The 25,989-nt window shown below is 45.8% G+C and overlaps 1 protein-coding gene across 1 annotated transcript in view; it reads right to left on the bottom strand.

Annotated features, from left to right (window-relative positions):
- Positions 1 to 25,989, bottom strand: part of CALN1 (calneuron 1) — a 139,997-nt gene that overhangs the window by 832 nt on the left and 113,176 nt on the right. Inside the window, exon 5 of the mRNA XM_067309604.1 lies at positions 7,465 to 7,618. Within this exon, the coding sequence (XP_067165705.1) occupies positions 7,465 to 7,618 (154 nt within the window). The remainder of the gene's footprint in view (positions 1 to 7,464; positions 7,619 to 25,989) is intronic.

Raw genomic sequence — 25,989 nt, 5'->3', positions numbered from 1 at the left:
TCCCTCAAAGATGCCCCCATGCTGACCAAGTCTTACCTTTCCTTGGAGACTGTTATCAGGTGAGTACTGCGGGGACATTTCCAAATAATCTGCCTTACTTTTTATTACTGCCAAACCAATCTTAATAGACCCCCCCACCCCCTTCATACTGTAGGAAGTCTTTTCTCTCTCACCTTGACTTTTAAACCATTCAAATGCTTGTAGATACATAAGAGTTTCAGTTCATTATTTTAGTTCTTTTGAGTTCTTTATGAAGTTTTCTCTGCAGTTATTTAATCAGACATATTGGTCTTCTGTGAATCCCCTTAGACTCGTCTAAGCAGTTACGGGTCAACTGGGAATGAGTGGAGACTGAAGACATGCTCTGTGACAACACTTTAAAAAACACTGTGATAGTTCCCATGAGTATGCACAGTGTGCTGATCATTTTTCTGAACTGTCTTTAGCTTTCCTGCGCCTAGGCAAAATCAGATTCATTAAGAACCTTTTTCAAATGAATGCTTGCAGAATAACTGGCAAGTCACTGTCAAAAGATGTGAGAGGGATTTTGAGCACTTAAAGTATGGGCAAATTGAAACTTTTAGGGTTTGAGGGTATTTTATTTATCTATATATTTATAAGTTCAGCATGCTGTGGCCTGCTCAAGCCAGTTCTTGTCTCTGTCTCAGTCTCCCTCGCTATGAATATCAGACTAATAGGTGTTATTGGGAGGGTACTATGAAGATTAATCCATTTGCAAAGGCTCAGAAGGTCCTCTGAGAGAAACGCACATACATTCAGAAGATCCTCACCCACAGGATGGATAGCTCTACCCTGCTCATACGGCAGTAATGCATGGTCCTGTTTTGGCAGAAGAAGGGACGTGCCTATCTGCTTTTCTCACAGAGAATACTAAGAGCAGTGTGTCTCCTTTCTCATCATACTGGTGATGATGGGAAACTTTCAGATGGTTGAGAACAGGCTCAGAATGAGAATAAACCTAAAAGTCAACTAGGAAAAGGCTTCCTGACTGCCCAAGCCTGGAAAAGTCTAGGAGGATGTTTTGAGAGTATATAGAAGAAACTCTTGTTCTGATTCAGGCTTGAACCTTATCGCCCAAAGAGGGGGTAGCACTTGATGCTGCATTTTTGAACACTTCTGTTTCATCCCTCCTCACGTCCTTTGGTCAGGATTTAGCAGTGTCTGTGTCCTAATCCCAGCTCCCACGCGTTCCCCGAGCATTAGCTCAGCGCCAGAGGCATAATAACCCCTCGTCAGGCAGCACTTTGACTGAAGCCGCCTAGGGCAAGGAAATGCTGCGCAACCAATACTCCGAGGGGACACACTATGTGCCGCGCAGATAATGAAATCCCCCTTATGGCAGCTCTCCTAAATTACTTGCTTTCTGCTTGCGCCGCTCCACTCCCTGATTCCTTCATTTGCTTTTATAATGAACGCAGAATCAATATTGTGGTTCCTTGGTTTTGCACATGATGCCCCAGCAATTCAAGAAAGCTTGTTAAATACATGGCTTTGCTTACTGCTATTTCTTTACTTTGAAAACCTTCCCAGCCAGTAGCCAAATGGTTCTGCGTTGCTGTTCAGTGTGGGGCTGATGCAAATCGCTGTGGCTGGGAGCAAAGATTGGCCACGATTTAGCTTTTTGCGATGGCAACTCTCTCCTCTTTAAAGGAAGAGGGGTAAAGCACCTTCAGTGCTTCTTGTAAAAATAGCAGTGTTCCTGAATCTAACAATTTCTTTAGACTTCTGTTACATCGTCAAGTAAAAATAGAGCTTTAAGGTTGCACGATCCAGGGTAAGTCATCATTATTGTCCTTTATCTACTAGAAGGTATACCAAAGGTATACCAAATAACCAAACTACCGACCAAATAACTCTGGAGAAAAGGGGAAAGGTCTGTGCTAAAATGAGAAGGTTTTGCAGACCCAGAGAGCCCCTCTTGCTGTTGGCTGGGCTCTGCAGGAATTACAGCAGCGAAGACAAGGATGCTGACATGATTCCCTTACACCTTGCTATCCAAAGGGAGCAAAGAAGCTAAAATTGCTGTTTCTCTTCACTGTAACACTGGGCTATGTGCTACCCTTGGGGCAGTCTGTGAATTGCCCTCTTACATGTGAAAAAAGTCTGTCGGGGCCACAGAGGCTCACATCCATGTCATCTAAATCTGGAAAAAGGAGGCCTCGAAGCCATTCCCTCTGCTGATATGGACTCCTGCAGGCTTGTGCCATTCAAGAATAAACTTTCAAAACTTCCCTCTGATTCTTCCTTTTCCAGGGTGAAAGATTGCTGCTGCCCTGAGAGGGGACAGCTCTTAGGATGGAGCTGCCTGTGGATGGATGCCTGGGGGACAGGGACTGGGTTAGATAATTGGATTTAAAAATGGGCCAAGGTAGAAAGCAGCCTGAGCTCTGCTATAAAGTGTGTGGAGCTGCTGCCTAAAATGAGGAAAGCAAGCTTTGTCAGATGCATTTGTCCTCACTATGAACTGATGGGTCTTTGCCCTTGATTCTCTCATTTCTCTAACTGCCTAGAGCCTTTGAGCATGGCATCTGTGCTTTCTCCTGTTGGTTTCCACAGCGGGCATTGCCTTGGGGGCTGGACACTTGTTCTCTTTTATATTTCATTGACAGCAGAAGTTGCTACTACATGTGGGACGTGCTGGTGGTTTGGACATGAGCTGGTTGCTCAAACATCATCAAAATCAGAAGTTCCTCTGGAGATGTCCCAGCCTGCTGTTAGCAGGGGAGAGCAACTCCCAGATTGACCAACATAAAGGAAATCTCAGGAAGCAAAGACATGTCGATGCAGGGGACGTGCTGGATGGAAGGGAGGACTCAGCCATGGTGTCATTTGGTGACAGAGACAGGGTCCCACTGCTGAGCGGCCCAGCAGCTGCAAGCACCTAGCAACATGAGCAATATTTTGGGGCCTGCATCTGGCTAACCGCTTTGCCAAATCTTCATGGTGGAATATCTGCTGGAGGAGGCTGTGGCTGTAACTTCTCCACTGGGACATGGGGCAGATGGGCCCAGCCCATTTCAGGGTGCATGAATCCACCCGCTGTGGCTGCAAGGCTGGTTATGATGCAGGTGGCATGTTTGAGATCCCCAGGGTGAGAGCTGAGAACCTTCTGCAGAAAAATGTCTGCTAAAATGAACTGCTACAGTGTATTTACAGTGACTTTTGTCATAACCCTGCCAAAGGTGAATGATATTTGCTTTCTCTGGCTGGCTAGAGATTTATTTTTGTCTTAAGAGGTCAATTTTTCATTCCCACTGCCCTTAGCTGAGGAGAAGATGCTCCTAACGCTTGTTTGGAGTGGGGGTGCGGGGAAGCTGTGGCAGCTCTTGAATATCCAGTTAATATGAATGTCAGGGCTGAGGATGAAGCACCCATGGTAGGCAGCACGAGTCACCGCAGCCATACAGCATCCTTGTTTGCCATGAGTTTAACATTGTGAGCATTTTGATAAAGGAACTGCCAGACAAATGAGACTTGTGCTACAGATTTTTGTTTGTACAACATCAATGCAAACTGTTGTCCTTTTCTTGTGTCTCTTCCCACAAATACATACGTTTCTCTTGGCTCCCAGCTTCATTCTCCTGCCCTAAGCATTAATAAAATATAGTGAAATAGGCTGAAGATAAAACCATGCATTCCTTCCGGTTGTATCCTTTATCGGCTGGGCTGGTGTGGGCTGCTCGTACTGAGGAACTGGGCATCTTCTTTCCTTTGCTCTTCCCCAAGTAGAAGGCAAACTAACCCCCCCCCCCAAAAAATGGTGTAGGAGGAAAAGCTGTAACATAAGTGTAGATCTGATTCTTGTGGATGACTATTATGTTCAGAGTGAGCTGAACAAAATCCTAGACTTGTCCCTGGCTATAATACGAATTTTGTATTTGATTTAAAACGTGTCTGTGTGTGTGTGAGAGAGAGAGTTAATATATCATGTTGACAAAGGAAGAATATTAAAAAGCTCAGATCTGAAGGCCTTATCGTGACAAGAAGCCAAGATGTCAGAATTATGAGAATGACACAAATTATAATTGTATGTATTTGTACCAGTGGTGGTATTATCTGTACAATGCTGGTTAGTGTCTGGCTGTTTTTCACCAGTGCTGCAGGACTGGTACTTCAGTTCTTGTGGATAGTTATACTGGCATAAATCTGGCTTATAAAATTGGCTTATCAGAGAGAAAAATCTTTCCTTGATCTTTGCAGGAGCAAAGTAGATTGATACAAGTGCCTTTTAATAGGAGACAAACACCATCTGCTGTCAGTATAGCAGCACCTTTCCTGGAGTGGTACAGAGGGGAGTGCATTTATCCAGATACCAGTCCCCAGGGTCTCTGCAGACCTGACTTTTCAGGTATCTCCAGACTTTTTGATGCTGAACATTTCTCTGTTTACGAATGCGGCAGAGCTGGGCTGAGCCAGATAACACCACCTGTGCATGGGACAGGGAAGGCAGGGGTCTGGGAGCTTCATTTTGGAGGGAAGAAAATATCCAGTGGTGACAGTGAGTGTAGATCTTCCTTTATATCACAGCAGTGAATGTACCTGCAGTCTCTCTTCCCTTAGGAGCCATTCACAAATCTCAGTGAAAACCACTGGGGCTGATCCTGGCTTCACTCCTACCCACAAATAAAGGCACTTGGAATGGGGTGGATCAAATGTACATTACGTGTGGATGCAAACTGCTAAGCTAGTCCTTTTAGGCTATGCTTACAATTGAAAGATAGGTGCAGTTCATCTCATCCCAATGTAGTGCTTAAAATAAATTAGAGGAATTGTACCCAAAAAGCATCTCCTTCACTCTAGGAACTAAGATGTGAATAAAGAGTGACTAGATTACATGGAGATGCTTTTGTACAGCTATCTAAAGCTGAGCTGCTGTCTAAACTTCATGACAGCTCTCCTTACTGCCATCGATCCACTTCACGCCCCACAGTTGCTGCATCGGAGCCCTGTAGGGAGTTTAGCATATGGCAAATGGGAATGCCAAGGGCAGCTGCATCTCCTCTGGCACAAGTAGGTCATTCAGCTAATGGCTATGTCCAGCCTAGAGAGCTGAGGTGACATTACCAGCTCTCAGCCTGCCTTTCCTGGGAGAAATGCTCATGTCAGAAAGGCCACGGACCGGAGCCATCCCCTTCTTCTGGGACATGAAGCAAAACTTTGCATCTTGGTTGACAGTGTTCAGTTGATCTTCATTCTCTGGGGGATTTGTGCGTGTGTGTGTGTGTATTTCTAACAACATCTAAAAAAGGGTCTGTTTTGCTTCTAGGTTCTGCCTAGCACCAGCAATGCCAACATCCCACGAGAAAAGCTGTTCTTGCTGTACTTTTGGAAGCTAAGACTTCCAGAATGAGATGCTGAGCATTTAGTTTATTGGACACATCTTCTGTGACCGGGATAGTTCACTAAGCCAAAATAAGTCCTGTCTGCATGCATCTTGCAGCAGTGACAGCTGCAGGCTGGCGCAGGTCTCTGCTGAATCAGCAGGTCACTGGGGACCAACAACTCCATTCATGTAAGTAAGCATCCCTTCCTGCCTCTCTCCAGGAAGAAAGAAAATGTTGCTTGGCTTGGTTTGAAAAGTGTCACTGCTTGCCTCCCTCCTGCAGGCTTTTTAAAATTCAGCTATGCTCTTCCACGTCTTTTCTGCAGTGTTTAGCAGAGGATGAGCGTGCTGGATACATCTTCTGAATCCTGTTAACTAGCCAGGCTAAGAATTGCACTAGTATGTCTATCCTTTGCTTTGTTTCAGAGGTGCACCAGCATCTCTGCATTGTGGTCTCCTGCTTGGTGCCCTTTCAGGGACAGTGCCAAGCAAGTGGTGTAAGTGCATGGGGAGGTACAGTGCAGATGCATTAGCTCTGCTCATTGCTGTTGGTATAACGTGGAGCTGTGCTAATACCAGTCTTGTCTCTCTGGCTTGGCCCAGCCCTGAGCTGATATGGGTGTACTGCTGATGGCCTAGGAGCTAATTTATTTGCCGGGAGTTCAAGGATTTCTGTAATGTCAATAAACACAGGATATGGGCAGCGTAGATAAAATTGTGTGTGCCCTGCTATGATGTTACACTGAGAGCAAAAAGGACAAGGTTGAATGTTTGACACAAATTTTCCTTTTCATTTCCTAAGAGACACTGAACTGACCCATAAATTTTATTTTCATAGCGGTTCCAAAGTGAAAATCTGCCCAGGTACCACCTCATGACTGTGTGGCTAATTTGTTTTATTAATCTTTGTGTGGTGCAACCATGGTTTTATATAGATAGAAGTAATAAGCAGGTATTCTATGTAGAATGAGATATTTATGACTCTAACACAGTGTCATAGTGTAGAGAAAGACAGTCGTGGTGTAATAGCAGAGGCCTTGAGAAGTGGAGACACAGGACGTGGTGTAGAGGAGTACAGGTGTGGGATGATGAGAAATGGGGCACAGGCTGCCACTGAAGACCCCATGGCTATAAACAACCCACTACTGGTCAGTTAAAAAAATGCAGACTTGGAGCTGGATAAACAAAGAAATGGTATCTAACATACATAAATGTCACTATATATAGTAAATGTGGATGTAACCCAGAGCTGTAGACCAATGAAAAAAGAGAAAGGTGTGAAAGTATGTTATCAAACATAAAAATAGGACCCCAAGTGGAGCATATTCCTCCCAGCAAAGGACTCTAGAGGCTGATGAGTTGCCATAACACCCTCCCCTGCCAAGACCAGAATGAAACCACTGACCTTAGGACCCAGAAGAGCAGTGGAAGTGTGAGTGTAACACCAAGGAAAGGGGTAGAAACTAAGAAGTGTGTGTGTGTGTGTGTTATAATTTTAAACTATTGCTGTGTTTTTTTCTCTATATGTGTACTCTAACTGCATTATTAGTCTTTCTTTTTCTGTAACAATTAGATCTGGACTAATAATGATTAGATCTTAGGATTTCAATTATACTAACAATAAATTCTTGGCTTTACTTATATATACACTTCCTTTTTGCCCATAAACAAGATTTTGAACATGGCAATGACTACACCATTGAACAGTACAAGCCTAACGCAGCTTGCTAGCTTAGGAGCCTGGTGCCTATAAAGTCTCTCTAGGTAAGCGAGCAGAGATGCATATTTCTGTAGGGAAAGTCAATCTATCTTAGACACTTACCTTAGCGTGGGCTGCATGGCCCTCTGCATGAATCCTGCCAAGGAGAGAAAGGCCATGAGCACTTCAAAGGACCCACTAGTCCATACCTCTGCCTGAGGACAGGATCGACTTTATTTCAACCACATGGAAGAAGGTTAAAGGCCAGCTCCTGAGCTCTTTAAGTGTGTAATTGCTGCTTACTCTAAATAGCCTAGCTCCCTTGCACCCTTGCTGGTTGGATGTGTTGCTGACCAGACTCAGACTTCCACAAACGAAGCAGAAAGAGAATCATTGAATAGAAACACAGGAACTTGCTCACCTTCAAACTCTGTTTGGCAGTTGCCAGAGTTTTCATTTAAACTCTCCTCCTCATTGATAATGATGTTTTCAATGTCCTTCATCGTTAAGTGGTCCCGGAACGCATGGTAGAGGATGTGTTTCAGCTCCTCCAGTGTTATCCTCTGCATGTCGAACTGCAGGAAGAGACCGAGTTAGACTTGGCTAGTGGTTACAAGCGTGGTACTCAAAGGAAGAGAGGCATGCCGGCACATCACAGCTCCCTACTCATGTTTGCTTTCAACACCTCAACATAACCTCGCAAAGTTTGCTCTTCTAGGTTCATTTAGCAGCAACAGTAAAGAACATTACAAATGAACATTGCCAGAGCTCTTGCCATGTTATTTATTGACAGCGGAGCAGTAGAGAGAAGCATAGTCTTGTACAGAGGTGGCTTTCCAGGCTGGAGATGCAGCAATCCACCATCAGTGCCTGCCATCCCAGCACAGATAACTCCCCAAGACGTTCCCCTGTCACCTCCCACTCCTAGCCATGAGCCACAACCTTCTCCCTGCCCCTTTTTCCTTCTGACCCCAGTTGCATCTGTGTGGAGAGCACAAGCAGAGAACATTTCCCTCTTAGCTGATTCTGCTGTAGATCCCAGACATACCAGACACCTACTTTAAAAACAGCGGATTCCTACAGAATATGTGGAAGTGAACACTTTGCAGCAGAAGAATGATGCATATGTATAAGCTTCATGGTATTAATGTCTGCTAATGGTACACAAGAGAGGGCATTCACACCAGCTGACTCACACAGCCAAGGGAGGAGGCCAGTCTCTTTGAGCCACCAGTGCAGTCAACAAAGAAGGGCAGAAGTGCTCTGAGTCAGTCTGCAGTCTCTCCCCAGCTGCTGACTAGAGGCAGGGGGTCATCATATATATCACCTTAAATAACAGCCCTTACGGCCCAAAACACTGGTTTGCCCTAGGCAGTGAGCACCAGGACTTTTACAACCATCTCTAGCCAAACATGCAAGAAACTTCAGAAAGGCCAAACAACATCTCTGACTTAAAACTGTGGCGGAGGAAAAGAGATGCGAACTTGCGCTTGCTGCTACAGTTAGAGTGTGGTGATAGCATGCGATCAGACTGCAGATCCAGCATTTCGGAAATGGAATAGCATGAAACCCCCCTCTTTCCCCCCAGCCTGATAAGGGCAGGAGCAATCTTATTGGTTCCTCGCTGCTCAGTGTGTTATCTAAGGTCATTTTCCCTGACCACTGTTCCACACCTCATTGCACAGACGAAAAATCGTTAATCCTCAAAGTGATTAACGGAGGAAAACAAGTGCACTTTGATTAAACCCAGACCCCTGAAATATGTATGTCTGTATGTGTGTGTGTGTTTGTGTGTGTGTATTGACAGACAGATTTGCACACATTCATACATATTTGTTCACCTACACTTAGAAGCACTGATCTCTACAATTCTTTTTCTTTTTTTTATGTGCAACGATTAAAAGCCTGGTATAGAAAATTTGTGGAAAATTGTAGCAGACAGCACCGGCAAGAGCTAAAGTTCCCATCTTTGTCCCAGATGAATTCTCTGAAAAGCCCATCTGTTGGGTTTGGTAGTTGTGCTCCTGTCCTTGTTCCTCAAGGAAAACAGTGTTCATGCTGCCCAGCTAAAAATAGCAAGCACATAATTGTCACCAGTGGTCCCTTGTCTCACAGTTCAAAGTTGGCATTGCAAATCCCCCTGGTATTTACTCACAAATTTCCAGCCTGCTTTGTTGTGCATGAAGAAATCTGTCCTCCCATATTCTGCTTTAAAAGAACAAGTAAAATTGAGTAACTCTGTACTTCACAACCGGCATGATTATGAAAAGCGTTTCTCCTGGCAACTAGAGGTGTGGAAACAGGGGCTATCATGTACAGTTGTCTTACAGCGGTGTCAGGAGGCATCATTGGTGGAGGTTTGCAGAACACCTTGAGGCTGCCTCCCTCCCACCCCTGGAAGGCAGTTGACCCTCAGAACTACAAGTAATCTCAGTCAAGTCTGCTTGTCTAGCTGTGCTGAACATGCACCAGCACCATGGAGGAGAACCTGACCTGCCTTCAGCAGAAGAGGTGCTTGAGGTGTAAATGTCTAGGGAGTGAGCTGAACCCTCTGGGTAGGGGATCTGTTCTGGGGTAAAAGCAGAGCTTTCTCACCAGCCGCCCAGCTCCTGCTTTCCCTTGTGGTCTTTGTCCATGGGGAACTCACACCCATACTGGAGCCCTGGCATCTTCCTGAATGCATCCATATGCCAAAACCCATAATTTCATCCTAGTGGTCACTTCATATCAATCTGAGCAGCCTGTCTTTGTGTGGTTCACTCCATCCCATCAGGATGGGAGGTGCAATCGATGTTAGAGCATTTTTCCCTGTTCTTGGTTCTAAGAAAGTTTTCTGAGATCAATACAAACTTTTTTGCTGTAGTTTTGGGTTTTTTTTCTCTCCCTTTCAGGGAATTGTCTTTCTATAAGTTATCTAAGACCTATGTTTACCCACTACTGGATGAATGCTCACCCCTGTGAGTGCTTCTATGTCCACAGAAGTGTCACTGCGATCTGCTCTTTACTGCGTACTTTAGTTTTAGGCTTCCTCATATGTCCTTTTCTCAGGATGTCTGCAGGGACATGCGAGCCTCCTTTGGACATGCTGGAAGTGCTCACAGACTTGACGCAGGCAAGGTACTTACAGAAGAGGGACTTCCTGAATGGTGTGTGCGTGCTGGCCTTGTGGAGAGCAAGAAGTAAAGGAGGATTAAGTGCTTCAGGATCTGCCTCGCTATGTCCCAAGGCTACTGTAGTGGAAGAGTAACATCTCTGGATCAGACCCCTGCTCTTTCATGTCTGCTTCCAGCATGGGTCAGCTTCATCAGAACAATGACACAACCTGGGAGGCAAAGACAGACATTGGCAGGTTCCACATTCCTGCTATCTTCTCCTGATAGGTAGCCAAGGGACGTGGAGGCACAGCAGCAGCAGTCTATTGACTCTTTGCTTTCCTTGTCATCACTATTTCTGCTTCTCTTGCCCCCAGCAGCAACTCTCCCTGGGCTAGAGAAGTGGTGTGGAGAATGCCAGCTCCCTCGTTAACCAGACAGCTTGAGACAAAGGCAGGCAGCAAACCATTCCCCATCCCTAGCTAGTCAGCACCCTGCCAGTGATTGCCTGTGGACCAGGATGCTGGACTGCAAGTGACTGGTTGGCTCCCAGTGCTGCAAGTAATCTCAGCTTAGTGTTAGGATGCCATCCAGTTGCTGTTACTGTTGTCAGAGCATGTCCATCAACTAGCTTACAGGTCATTTCCCTGGCAGAGTATCTCCCTGGCACATAAAGACTTGGCACATTTCATTTAACCTCTTTAAGGATAAAATAGAGAATGAAGACTAGCCCAGGAATTTCTTAGATGTGGGGATTTTACTTTGAAAGAACTCAGAATTACGTGTGTGAAAACTAACCTTGAGGCACACCATCCCCTATGTTGGCATACATTGTTCCTTTCCTTTGCAGATCTCCCTTTATAGCAGCATCGCTATTAGCAAACTTTTGTAGAGGCTACTGTGATGCTACCTGTTGTCTTGCTTCAAGCTACTTGAATTACAAAAACAATCATTGGTATCTTCTAATCTGCTTAATAATGTGGAAACTGTAATGACTTGTGGCTTTCTGGGTCTTTCTGTACCAGTTAATCTGTGTAGTGGGAAACAATTGTTGTCTTGCTAAAATGCATCTGTTGCTGAGTCTCCAGCTCTTGCTTTTAGGCCTTATGCTAATATAGGGAGAATTTATTCTTTTTTATTATTTTTCCTTTATGATTTTGTCTTTTAGGAAGAGGAGCCATCTCAGATGGGGTTCAAAGACACTCTTACTGGCTTGTGTCCTGAGCATTCGGCCTGTCGGCAAGCATATATTCCTTGGTTCTACTTCATTTCTGGCTTGCCCTAAGTTCCCGGTACTTGCATGCTGGAGACATTTCTTCCATTAGGTAAGTATGTCTTCTGGAACCAAAATCATAGCACAGAACTTTGTCCAGACTGGGCTCCAGCTTGATGCAGTCAGAGACACAACTTTGCATTGGATTTGGACTCCCATGTAATTTTTTCTGTCATCATTGCTCGCAAATCTGGTAGTTTTCCTGATTCACTTTTCAATTACTCTGGCTTTTTATTGTTGTAATGATGGTAACCAGGGAGCAACTCTTAACTTTTATTGGTTCCACTGAGAGGAAAACTGACTGCTGCAAGCTGAAGACTTTCTATAGGATTTATAATTAGAAGAAATCAATGATGCCACTTCTGAACTGCTGCTCTTGGAATACACAGTAATCAATGATATAGAAACAAACTGTGTCTAACACTGATGCTCAAATGCCCCAAGTAATACAGTGAGTATCCTGAATGAAAACCTGCTGCTTGTACAGGTGTTTAGCTTCCTATGGAGAGCACTGGGAATCATCCCCTGCAGGTTTTGGTGGACTTCAGTAACCGTCACCAGCAAAGACCTCTCTTGGAGTCAGAGGATGTTGCCCCAGGAGATATCCAGAAGGGAACGTGGACCTGATCCAATCCAGTCAATAGTTTCCTGATTCCTCCTCACTTTAAATTTCCTGCCGGGAATGAAAGCACAGTCCCTACTAGTTCCTCCAGTCTCTATATCCCTGATTTCCAAAGTTTGCTGTTGGTTGATAGCTACTATGGCTGCAGAGCACTGTTTTGATTACTGGCACCTTGTGCAGATACTTAGCTGTCCTACTGCTGCCGCTGATCTATGCAGGGAAACAATCCTATGAGACGAGCTTGCTTCTTTGCAGTGTTAGATACTGAAATATTACGTATGATAATTTCCTTTAATGTCAGATCAGCCTTTAAAATACAGTGGCAAGAGTTCTTTCGTTGAATCCTCAATTGGCCTCGCTACCTTACAGACTGAGGAACACCAGGTGGGCACCCCATGCAGTGCAGTGACAGGGACCGTTCTCGCAATGCCCATATATGCCGGAGCCTGCCGCACCAGGGCTTCAGAGCCCGCAGCGTGCCCGACTTCCCTGCACTGTCAGAAAAGTGTGGGCACTCCTCTTTGGGTGTAGATTCAACTTTCACAGCTCCCTTGAAAAATCTATCAAAGCTGCATCAATAAAAGTGCTCTTTTCAACAAGGGGCAGGACTGGCTCCTCTAGCAGTCATGGTTTCAGCTAGGAGAATGCTCAGATGTTAATTTTTCCTGAGGCTATTGGGCACAGTTTTCCCATGTAAGCCATCTAAAAAGGTCCTTTTCTGCCTTACCACTGTCCATGAAGGCTCCAAATGATCCTTGCAACTACTGACTTGATAATCACATGTTGGGATGGGAGACTTTGAGACAGCAGCAGGAGAGCAGGCTCTTGACTGGTGCTTTTGAGAATCAGGTCTGCAGTGCCAAAAGCTTCATGTTTTGTAGATTCCTTGTTTGGGGCAGGCCTTGCTAATTCTGAACAATGAGTATAATACCTTTGTCTTGGCTATCAGACCTATTGCATTTCAAGCCATGGGTCTCTTGAACACTGCAAGGTTTTATAGCTTGCTACAACTAAGCTGGCCAGTTACTGTTGTTTTCTAGCACGCTGGACTTGCAAATGTGAGCTGCTTTAACCACACACAGTTTTGTACTGGGTTTCCACAGCCTGTGTTCACAGTTAGATAAAAAGTGATAGGGTGATTCTGTGCACAGAGATGTAAATTCACAATCACACCTTGCTCCACTCCTGTCTCAGCTTTCCTCAGCCATGGGTCCACAGTCCATCGCAGGCAAATGCAAACTGGCTCTGCCCACCCTCCCAGCCGACTGAAAAGTCCCAGGACGTGGCCCCCAAAATACTCTGCCTCTGCACAGCAGCTGGCTGGGCTTTGTGCTGTGTTAATCACAGTTGCGTTGTTTCTGGGTAGCTCTGAAGGCACACACAGCTTCTGCGAGCACTCGCAGCAGATCGCATAGCCGTTCCTTTTGTCAGCTGGGCTTTGAGCTCATAAACTACCGATCTGGGACTGTTCTATAGGGCCAATGTTTAATGTTGGCCACAGATGAACGCGCAGAGCCCCAGTCTTCTCAGTGCAGAATCTAATGTATTCCCAGCTCTGTCTGGGGGCCAGATGAATGGCCATTTTGTACTGACTGTACTTGCTAGATAAGCTCGGCCGCGGATATTTTATAATGAGAGGGAAACTGTGTATGCTGGAAAAGCCAGCAGTGTCTGGAGCAGCAGTGAGACCATGCACAAAAGGGAGCGAGCTCCCGCAAGTGAAGCTGCGTTTGCAGATGGGATTTGTACTGTAAAGGCTGAAGGACTCACTAGTGATGACTAAGAGACAGCTAGCACCATTTCGATCCACGGCACTATCCATAATGTACTGTGGCTGGCTGGCCCATGCTGTAAAAGATTCTGGATGAAAAGACAACATATGCAAAAACAAATAAATATATATATATATATATTTACACGTGTGTGTGTGTGTGTGTGTGTGTGTGTGTGTGTGTGTGATTGATATAGTCTGTGCAAACAGAATTATAGGCATGCTAAAAATTTTCTAAACATCCAGACATACACCCCCTCCAAATCCGGAGGTTTTCTCTTACACAGTTTTCTATCAGAGTCTCTACTATTTGCTGCTAAAGGGTGAACGTTTGCCAATCTGAGGCCTAGAGCGCCTTGCTTGTGTGCTGACCTGGGAGAAGGCAAAGACAAAGCAACAAAGCCATTTGGGAGCCTGCAACGTGCAAACAATTTTAAAGCAGCAAGGCCATTTTCCTAAGTTTTCCCCATCCCTGAATCATTACTACCTTTAAAGTAGAACTAACCTCCTCTATCCACCCCCTTGCTGGCTCACATATCCACTGAAGGAGGGGTGGGAGTCCTACAGCTTCAGGAATGAAAATGCAGAAGATGTATTTTGTTCGGCTTCATACACATGTACTTGTTGAAGGTGGCTGACTATGTGCTGCTGTAAGCTGAAGATGGAAGGTTCTTTTTTCTTTTCCCCTTCAATACTTCCTTTCCTCTTTTGACCATTTGCTCCATGCCACAGTGTGCTCTGAACGTTTACAGCCCGAGGCTAAGCAGCGCAAAGGTCCTTCAGGATTGCTTTGTGAGCTGTGGCAGGGCCTGGAGCTGTTCCCAGGTGTGCACAACCACTTTCTCCTTCTGCGGACTGTGCCCGGCCATGTGTAAAGGTCTCACATTGCTCTACTGAGAGCAGCTTTATGCCAGCTTGCTGCCCTTTCATGGGGGAAGAGGGGAGGGGGGCAGGAGAGAGAAGGTGGAGACCTGGCCCTTGTGTACCGCAAGGGAGAGCGTGTGCTTCTGTTCAGTAATTCACCCCCCTCCACCTCCCAATTTACCTATGTGCCTCTGCTGCTGGGAAAAGACTCCTACCAGAGGTGTCTCTGGTCTTTGCCTGCTGAAGATTATAATACTTCATGCTTCTGATAGGAGTTGAGCCACCATGCTAGTGCTGGGCCAACATCTCCACCTGGAGGTGGGGAAGGGAGGAATAAAGAGGGCTTTAACCTCAGCAGTTCTGATATTACCACCACTGTCCAGGTTTTGCCCCCAGCTATGACGAATGCACTTGCTCCTAGATTTGCATCTTGCTCCCAAGCTACGCAGCGCCTGCTCTGTTTGTAGTGGATTTGTGTAGTTTTTGACTATCTTTGGAAGTTGAATATGTAAATCTTGAGCAACATGCAGGTACAGTCTCCTCCATCAGCATCCAAAATCCAAAGGAAAAGGTCTGGCACATGCTGGCTGCAGTCCCCTTTCACTGCTTTATCCTCACTGCTCACTCCGGGTGCCAGCAGCGAATGCATCCAGAGAGTGTTTTTTCCATCCAGCTCTTCTATCACTCTCATGAGGAGCATGAGGCTGCTTGGCCCTGTCTGCTCACATGGGACTCCTACCTGCCCTATAGAGGTAAATGTGCAGGCTTATTCACTGACGCTGTCTGTGCAAAAAGGGTAAAGACTAGAGGAAATGTGTGTAGCAGAGCTGTAAGGACACTGCACACAACACCGAAGGAGAGTCCTGCACTCCTCAGCAGCTCAGTGCAGGTTTGGTTGCCCTAAGAGGAGGAACAAGGTCCAAGCTCCACCAAGAGCTGCAAGCTGGGCCAGGATCCTGCTGGGCAGGGAAAACAGAGCAAGCCCTTGCTAGGCTGCCTATTTGACTAAGCCCCAAACTGCGAACAGGGCAGCCAACGTGACACTGCGAGTGCCTGCCCGCCCGCTCAAGTTGGCTCAGCAGCGGCAGGATGTGTCCCGGGCCATGCTGCCCTGCAACCATCCCTACACAGGCTGTTCGTAACAAGTTCTCCAGCCCTACCTTGGGTTTGGGGTTGCTGTCACCTCGGTTATCACTTGCTTATACATCCTTCGCGAACAGAGAGTTTGTCGGATGCTGAGCCAGAGCACCCCAGTTGCTGGGGAGCTGTGAAAGGGTAACAACCTCATTTCCATAGTAACAGGCTTGTTACTGCGCTGGCTGCTGCTCACGGGAGATTGCTCCATTCTTTCCAACAGCTTTGTCGGCAGGAAACTGTACATACATTGATAAATTAAAATCAGATTTAAGTGTATATTCACAAAACCCTTCTTAACCCTCAGCACCTGGCCTAACTTCGCATTATAAAATAGCGTGGTATTCAAAACCTAGACTGGCCCATGGATACTGCCTCCCTGTGTGTCCCTCCAGCCACCCACATAGTCCACATGGGGCAGATGGCTATTGAGTAACACGGCCTTGATATCCGCAGTTCTGTGAGAGGCACTGACTTCTATATATCTGCTAACAAACTGGTCAGAATTTCCTATGCATGGGTCAGACACATACTTCTTTACCATTACGTGTTGAATAAAGAGGAAAAAGGAGGTTAAAACCAACATCCTCTGTTCAGATGAGCCAGGAACATGCCCTTTCTGGAACTGAGAGATCTCTTGGGTAGTTGTCTCGATACTTTGGGCACCACATTAGTGCCCAAAGGTGTCTAGTGCTGAGTTTGATGGCCTTGGGGACTGCGAGCTTTGGTGCATGGGACTGGCTCCAGCGAATGCAGGAGACCTGCTGGCCTCCCTGGTATTAAAAATAGAGGTTGTGGACTCAGGTAACCAGCTCCTCTCTTGGGAAAGGCAACCAGCAAGGCTGGTGGTCAGGATGCTTCATATACTATTTTCTAAATACTAGTGCTGCTACACAGAGAATCCTGATTTCCTTAGTACCTCCTCGCCCTTATTGATAGATGTTGTTTATTCAGAGAGAGTTAAGCAAAGCTCTTTTACACTTGTTTTCTCGGCAAAGATGGCTATCCCCGTGTGCTGTCCTGCTCCCTGCACATCCCCTTATCTGGTTATAACTGTTACCGATGGCTAGGACGTGCACTCCCTGTCATGTACTGGGGGCACCTGGGGTTTTAGAGCTACCTAGCAAATTGGCCTATTTGACAAGGTAATAGGACTCTGTGCCCAAAAGTTATGGTTGCCCTTGCTCACATGCAAGTGCCTGCTAAAGCATGTCTACAGACCAAGGGCTGAGGGAGGGCCAAGGTATCACCAGTAAGTCCTGTGTGCTCAGCGCTGACCACATTTCCTCCCTTGCAGAAAAGCATTAGCTTTGGTTGCCATGTCCCCACCTGCATCCCATGTGGGTTTAGAGCATCTCTTAAACTTTCCGTCTACAAAGCATGGGATTGCTGCACCGCTACCCAGTTCAGAGTTGGTGCACCCAGAATGCTTCTAAAATGACTCAGTGAAGACCCGGTAGTTTGGGTCTTGGGTTGGAAGATGCTGCAGACAACCAGTCTGCAAAGAAATATGCTTGTATAGTCCTTGCTGCATGAGAAAGAGCCTAGAAACATAGATCCCTCTGTTAGATCTAATCATCTCATTAGGCTGATGCTGGCCTCCACTAGAAACACACTTTAAATCTCTGAGATGGTATTTTAAGCAGGAGGCTGGGTCAGCAACTTTGCCTCCTCACTGAACTCTGTGCTTCACAGCTGGGACATAATTGTTATTAAACTGGGCTAAGAGAAATAGGCCTCCTGGTAGGTTAAATCTCAGAAACACCTCCACAGAAAACACAGTAGGAATATTAATCCTGGTCCCATTCAATTAACTTTAAATAGTTTATCTGAAACAAGGAGAAGAAGTGTTTTGGTTTTCCTTTTTTTTTAATTAGCAAATGCTCTCAGGATGAAGTACACATTAACAGGTTTTAATGATTTCTTTTTCCTAGTTTTAAAGCTCCCAGGTCTTGAAAACAGGCTCCAGGTCTGATCCCAGTCAGAGTGAATATATAAATAGATCTACAACATCTTGACCTTAGATGTGAGTCTTGTGGGAGCTTCTCAGAGGAGTGAACTAGCAAGTTTTAATTAGAGCTAAAGCTGGGAATTCCCATTTGGGAGTGAGCATCTTCAGATTCTGCAGACTACCCTGAAGACATTGTTTCCAATGGATTCATCTCTCCAGTGTAAATCTATCACCTGGCGTAGCCAGTCTTACATGGGACTTGTTCGGGACTTGTAAAGTCTGCACGTCAGGTGGTAGGCAATGGATTTCAAGGCAATCCTGCTTTTCCCTCTATTCAATCAATCAATAACATGAGAGCATGACAAGGTGGTTTCATGGCAGGTCAATATGGAGGCTGTGCCAAAGACACATTTTTGCAAAAAACAAAACAAAACAAAACAAACCCCTCTTCATTCTTTCCCCTACGAGGTGCACCTCCTTCAGGGGAAGGGCAGAGAGGTTCATACTCCTGGAGAGACCTGGTGAGGGACCCTCAGGTGAGAGCAGTTCCTGCGCTGGCGCATGTGCCTTCTGGTCAAGTAGGGCACATCACATTTACATCTTGACCCAGGTACTAACAGAGCAAGGATGTGAGGTGACCTTGATCTACATTAGCTGCTCAAAAGCTAAAGCTTGTGACATTAGAGGTGCCAGTCAAGCAGCTTCACAGGTGTGGAACATGGGCTACTATTTTTTTGACAGCAACAATAAAACTGACACCCAGCAAGCACAGTAGGATTATGGACTGAGGAAGAGGCAATGTACAGCAAAAAGCCTGTCCTTTCTACTTCAGAAAATAGATTGAATTTGACCCACTGCTACTCTCCCCACTTTTCACAGACAACCGCTGGCAGCATCACTGCCTGGAGGGGCAATCTTTAAGCTTCTTCCGAATTAGAGAAGACAGCAGAAACCTGAGTGAAGTAAATGAGCCGGCTGTGGAGCCCTGCTCCAAATGTCTTCTGAAAGCCTTTAGCCAAAGGAAACCAATTTTTTACTTAGCAGTTACAAATGTTTTGAGGATGCTGGGAGAAGTGGATTAGAAGGTGAGACATTTTGCCGAAATGCAGGAAGAACACTAATAATTAATAAAAGCTTTACCAGTGAGACTGAGAATTACTACGGGAAACCTGAGGCATCCTTGACCCTGTAGATGCTGGGTAAAAAAAAAAATCAGAGCAAGGCAGCAAACAGGCCTTCTAATACTGCCGTCTAACACCAAGCAAAGCTGAGATAGACTGAAGGCAGCTTCTCAGGCTGCTCTATTTAACCAAAATATATTTATTTTCTAGGTTTGTCCCCTTGTCCCTTAGCTCACTGTAGTCCTCTGGTCTGTCTGGTCCCAAACACAAGTCCAGGCCTATAAAAACAATGTTTTAAACTGCTGAATTTCCAGAGATTGTTCAAACAAAACTATGCATGTGCAAATGCTTGATAATATCTCTGAAGCTGCACTGCGCTGGGGAAAGAATAGAATAAAAGTAGCTGTTAGACTGGCTATTCTGTGCAAGCCTTACATCTGGGTTTAGAAACTAGTCTTTAAGGTGACATGGGAGACACCCTCAGTGCTATGGCAGGTTGGAGAATAAATGATCCAATAAAAGTCAGGTTTGCTGCCGAGGTGAAGGTCACCAAAACCAAAGAGGAGCCGACTGAAAAAGATGGCTATGAAATACAACAGCAGCTCTGGAAGTGTGTGCTGCCCGCATGCCCTGAGACCTGATTACAAGATGTTTTACTAGCAGGCAGCCAAGGGGGGAGAGAGGAGAGATGTTTTTTCACTCAGGTTAGTGGGGGTTACATGATCTTGAACCAAACATGACTTAAGAAGCAGGGTGTGTTTAGGCTCCTTCCAGTATTAGTTCAGCTAGCACAAACCCCATCATTGCTGAATTCCCCAATGTGTTCCTATCATTAGGGCTCTGGTGAGGGGATGCCGGAAAGGTTTCCCAAAGATGCTTGGAGGAGAGTGGGGGTCAAGGGTCTTTCACAAGATGTGCTTTAGCATTTGGTTTGGCTGGCCCCCAAAGCCGTTCCTTTGTCTGGAGGGAATTGTGCAACGAAGCCAAAATGGTTTCTCTGAGAAAAGCAAAAGCACAGCTAGCCTGACACAGAAAGCAAGGAAATATGACCATTATTTGATCCTTCAACCCTCCCTCCTCTGATGACTGAGAAAACCTATCACATATTTGAACAGCAATGCAGAAAAGAAGCAGCCGGGCACTGTGTGTGTGCACATCTCGTCCTGTAACAGGGTGCACGCTTCACAGCTTACACCTATTTTTTCAAGATTGTTTTAGTCAAAATCTGACCTTTGCAAAAAGAAATGTATGCGTCTGGCTGGATGTGTCAGGGGAGCATGGAGGGTCTGACCCAGCTTCTCAGTGCCAATGAAGATTCCCAACCCTCCTCATCTCTCTCACCTGCACCATTAGAAATCTGCCTTGCCTGGATAGCAGCCAGCCACTGGCCAGTTTAACTCATGCCCTGGCTCCATTCCCTTTCTTTAAAAAAGCCAGCAACGTATTAAATAGCCAGGACACAATTCAGCCTGATCCATCAAAGCGTCTGAGCAGAGGATCAATCTTCAGCACTTTAACAGAAATAAGGCACCTTCCTAGCTCACGTTACAGTTGCTTTCTGCATTTCGTGGCCAGGGTCCCCTAGGGTCACAGGACACAGACTGATGGATTCGGCTGGTCCTGGGTGAGCAGCTTTAAATTCTTACCTTTCCAGGGGAGTTGATTTCTTTGTATATGGTTCTTGAGGATTATGCTATAACTGGCCCAGAGATTAGGAAGTCCAGGAAGTTTTGCCATGGGGCTGCCTAAGGGAACCTGTCGTGCAGGTGGGGATGCTCCTCAGGTGTGAGGATGGGTAAAAGGGAAGCCAGGAGCAGGGCAAGGGTGTGTGGGGGAAATGGGGATGTGAAGTAGGAGAGCAGCAGAGGGGCTGTGCGTGGCCAGGGCTGCTCTCAGCGGGTGGGTGGAGGAGCTGTGGGTGTGCGGTGGGAAGGAAAAGGAGGAAGAGGTTGGGGCTGGAGGAGAGACCTAGGTGGGGAGATGCCTGGATGAAGGGAGCAGGGGGATCCGGCTGCAAAAATGCAGCACAGTGCTGATGATCCCAAATCTCTGAAAGCCATTTGAGCTCTACATCATTTGTGACATAGTCACGTTTTAGCCCTGCACAGCTAACATAGCCCAAGAACCAACCTTTAGGAGCTCAGCTGCAGAAATGTATCCTTAGCAAGCATCTCCATTTCACTTGTCAGCATAAACTGGGGGGGGGGGGGGGGGACAGCTGGGGGGGGTCTGTGTTTCTTCCCCTGCTCTGCCATGTTCTTGCCCCATCTACTTGCAAGTCTGTGCCTCCATTCCTTCCTTTCCCTTCTTTGTCGTTATGATGATAAGATGCCTCTGTGTTCACTCTCCTCTTTTGTCGGGGGGTGGGGGTGTCCCCTTCACAAGGTGACTGGGCCCTACAGCAAAAAAGCTGCAGCTTTTCACCTGCCGTGCTCCTATTGAAGGCTGCTCGGGAACGTCAGTGCCGGCCCTGATACATCTGTGCAGCACCTGGCATGGTGACAGCCCCGAGCTCAGCAGAAGGCTCCAATTTTACTGGACTGTCAGTCACTAGAAGGACTATTTCTTGCATGGCCAGCACAAGGGAAGCAACTTTTTTACTGGTAGGCCTGGCCCTCAGCAATCCCAGATGCTGGAGACCAGGCAGAAAATCTGGAGAAAGGAAGACTTTCCCTTGGTGGAAGAGGATTGGGTTAGGGTCATGAGTCAGCAATGCACCCTTGCGGCCAAGAAGGCCAAAGGTATCCTGGAGTGCATCAGGAAGAGCATTGCCAGCAGGTTGAGGGAGGTGATCCTCCCCCTCTACTCAGCCCTGGTGAGGCCACATCTGGAGTACTGTGTCCAGTTCTGGGCTCCCCAGGACAAGAGAGACATGGAGCTCCTGGAGCAAGTGCAGCAAAGGGCTGCTAAGATGATTAGGGGACTGGAGCATCTCTCATATGAGGAAAGGCTGAGAGAGCTGGGCCTGTTCAGCATGGAGAAGAGAAGACTGAGAGGGAGCTTATCAATGTGTATAAATATCTGAAGGGAGGGTGTCAAGAGGATGGAGCCAGACTCTTTTCAGTGGTGTCCAGTGACAGGACGAGAGGAAACGGGCACAAACTGAAACACAGGAAGTTTTGTCTGAACATGATGAAAAACTTCTTTACTGTGAGAGTAACAGAGCACTGGAACAGGCTGCCCAGAGAGGTAGTGGAGTCTCCTTCCTCGGAGATATTCAAAAGCTGTCTGGACAGGGTCCTGGGCAATGTGCTCTAGGTGACTCTGCTTGAGCAGGGAGGTTGGACCAAATGGTCTTCAGAGCTCCCCTCTAACCTCAACCATTCTGTGATTCTGTGATTCTGAACTGTGTTCAGCAAACACGGGGCTCCTTAGGAGATGAAATTCACTGTGGTCCATACCCTTTCTGCAGGACCGTACTGCCGATGACCCACAGTTTTGCAGGGCTGAGTAAGCCACTTCAGGTTTTAGAAATAAAGTTCATATGGTGATGTTTTCCGAGAAACGAATTACTTTGCATTGATATTGGTAGATTTCATCTTAAATTTCATAGTAAATTATAAAATGCCATAGGTGTTGTGCAGCAGACAAGGACTGTGCTGTGGCAGACACTGGTGTGGAGGATGTGGGAGATTCCTGCAGTACTTTCATGGGAATGTATGCACAGCTTGGTTTTTCCGCTTGCATTTGTATCACTTCCTGCAGGTACTGAAGAGGTTAAAGTCTTCCCTAGGACAGAGGATTATCTCAGCAATGGGCATAGCACTTGGTGTGAATTAATGCTCAGGAACTGTCAACACACAAACAGAGTTTCCTCAGCGGCACAGGGAAGTCTGACAGCCAGACGGAGAGTCTCTGAAGGTCTCCAGGCCAAGGGAGGCAGATGTGTGAAAGCTGCATGACCAGCGTTGGCAATGCAGAGCTGAGGCATCAGGCCATCATCAAGAGGAGCATGACCACCCAGGGCAGGGAGGGAGATGGAGTCCGGACCACTGTGCATAGATGTCAACATAGATGTGCCTGCAAACTTTGCTTTTCTCCTGTCACCTAAACCCCTAGGTGCCTGCTGAGGAGATACAGGCTGCTTGCTTTGAGAGGTCCCTCAACTCTTGGGACAAAAATGTTTGCTGCTTTCACAGCTCTGGAGAGGAGTAGGCACCAAAGAAAGATGCTGAGCAGAGAGCAGTGCACTTTGGATCCAGCTGGGGAAGCCAGGCTAGGGAAGAGCATGCTGGCCACAGTATCCTGGCCTTGGGATCAGGACTATGCTTTCTCTTTGATAGTTTTTTGTTCAGGGCTCAAGCCAGGGAGTGTGAGGGCCACTCAAGAGGGTGCGAGGTGAATGGGAGGCAGGGCTGTTAGTGTGGGACGTCCCTGCTGATGGGCTCAGCTGATGCCTCCTAGCTCCCATGTTAGACTGTGCTCAACTAACCCCTGTTCAAAGACCTCTCTAACTCCGCTTTAGATATCTCTTTTCCAGGCAGATGAGCCCTAAAAAGGTCTACAGCTTTTGACAGGGTTCCCAGTAGCAAAACGTCCTGGGGCTGGGTTGTGACAGTCGGTCACCAACTAGGATTCAACGGCCAGAGACTGTTTGGGTGCTTGGCAGGGTTCAAAAAAACGTGGTGATTTGAATTTAGGAGCCAAACTGTGGATTTAAGTGTCTGATTTTACTGACTAACCTGGGAAGAACTACTTACTACACTAACAGAAGTGATATAGTTGCCTTCTGGGGTCAAAATGATATTATTTTTCTTTATGCCAAGTTGACTATAATCACTGCCCTCTTAAAGCCATAACAACTTGCAAAATGAGTCCCCCTAAAGATATATAAATAGTCTGCACAATATATAAGGAGAGATAAAAACATCTTTCTTGGTCCAACACTGGAATACAGTCAATTCTAGGACAAAGACCAGCAGCTGTGTCAGCACACAACAAAACATGTCAGAAAAGGGAGACTTTATCCTAGACAGATCGCAGAAAAAATGCACACGATGTAATTATGAGTGTGGAATCAGGCCAAGGCACCAGGTGTAGGTGCTGCTCTTGTGCACTGCTCAGGGACGTTCACTGATGCATGTACGAAGGGCTCTGTCCAGCAGTATTCAAAGTGCCAAAGGACTGCTGCATCTCAGCACTAATTGCAGGTACTTCAGCAGGCACCGACTTCCACTTCACTGCCAAAAACTAAAATGACACTCAGTGGCGCGTATGGATATAGCACAACTAATTGCTTTGTTCATTTTAATTGCTTCAGTAATAATTTGATAGCTTCCTCCTTTGTGATTATGTCACCTTTATTCTGGATTTTCATTCTGGATTTAGATCAAGCAGAGTTACTGTAGAGTATATATAGCAAAATAAGGGATCTGTTTGGAAACATAATGATGCTTCTTGGGATTGTATTTCCCTTTGTCCTTAACCAAACTAGAAGAGCAGAGAAGGGAGGATTTTCCCATCCTGTAATGTGCTTCCCTTTCTGGTTTGGGCCAAAACGACAATGTTTGCAAAGTCTACATGATCTGAGAATGTAAAGGAGGAAAAAAAAAAAAAAAAAGCCAAATGTAGTCAGTGAAAACGTTTCATTTTGGTAATTATGAAATAGTCTTTGGGGTTTCATTTTGACCTCTATTAGTTCACACTGGGTTTGTTGCTACCAGTTAGCCTGTATTTAGAAAAGGAAAGTTGTCGTGACCTCAGGACAGGAACTTTCTCATTTAGAAGACATTTATATATTAAAAAAGCAATTTTTTTCACAGTGAGACGTGCACATAAGGCATGAGAAATTCATCTTTGCAGATAAGAGTTTTGATTTGTCAACCTGGCATTTTCTAAAGAGACGTAAAAATAAAAAAAATGTAAAATACCATTCACATACTAATAGACTTCAGGAGCTGACAGGCAGGCTGGCCCACAGCCAAATACCAGAGTCCCTTCAGCCTGCCATGTGGGGTTTGCCCACTGATTTGGGGGCCACCAGTCAGCTGTCCAGTTGCAGCAGTTGAAGGATCTGTATTTCACTATTTCACAGCCTCCTCCTGCCCCCCCATAATTTTTAGGAACTGCAGTTCATCTGAAGTCTATCAAATCTGCCACCCAAAATCCATGGCTGAAATTATCAGGCATTAGCTAAGAGCATCGGTGACCATGAAGCTCTCTGCTTGGCTTAGCAGAAGACCAGCTATATCATGACATGGTAAGCTCATTGCTGGCATGGATTTTTTTTTTTTTTCCCAGGCAAGTCTCAAGCCTTGAGGAAAATAGATGAATATTTAATTCAGCAGGAGAGAGAAAAATAACAAAAATGCCCCCTACTTTTGCATTTCATTTCAGCAATTCAAGAGTAGAGCAGTATGAAAAATCAGTGTTTATGCACCAAGGGTCAGAAGATGTGAAGAAAGGCTGCAAGTGATTTTTATTTTTTTCTGATTTGCATCTCTCTGTCATATTATGCTAGAATGTGTATCTATCTTTTATTTTATTCACATTTTAAAATTATTTTTATATAACACTTTGCTCTCCACATAATGTCCATTGTTTGAAAACAAGATTAACTCATCTGAAAACCACGAGGTAGAAAGTTCAATTAAAGCCTGGAGTAACTGTTCAGTTACTCTGTTGCCATGAGTACATGATTTTTTCCTTGCCATGGTAAAAACAAGGTGATCAATTCTGAAGTCCCCTCCAGCAATTTACTTAGCATTTGCTAGCTCTTGCCAGCTACCAATATGCCAGAGCAGAAGAGGAAGAAAATACAAATCAGCTGTCACTGCAAAAAAAATAAAATTCAGGAAAGTAATTTCAATGCATGAGTCAGAGCAGTGGGTCTGTGACAAAGAGGGAGGCATGGAGCATTTGCACCTCAGAACTGGGAAAAACGAGTGTCTTCACGGTTACCTGCTATCAGGCTGCAGTAAAGCTTGGGAGGCCACTGGGAACAGCAGTATGCATACGTCTCAGGTTTGACTGCTAAGGCCTACAAAACAGAGTCTGGCATAAGAGGATGCATACAAGTGCGTAAGTGAAGTCGAGTAGAAGTTGTAGGTCTGGTGGTAAACTTAGGTTTGGGATGAGAAAGGCTTGTACATTTTGGTGATAGCTTTACGAGCTCCGCA

The sequence above is a fragment of the Apteryx mantelli genome, chromosome 22, assembly GCF_036417845.1.
Source record: "Apteryx mantelli isolate bAptMan1 chromosome 22, bAptMan1.hap1, whole genome shotgun sequence".
NCBI classification, from domain to species: domain Eukaryota; kingdom Metazoa; phylum Chordata; class Aves; order Apterygiformes; family Apterygidae; genus Apteryx; species Apteryx mantelli.
The sequence above is the reverse complement of the archived record's forward strand: the minus strand, read 5'-3'. Positions and strand labels throughout refer to the sequence as shown.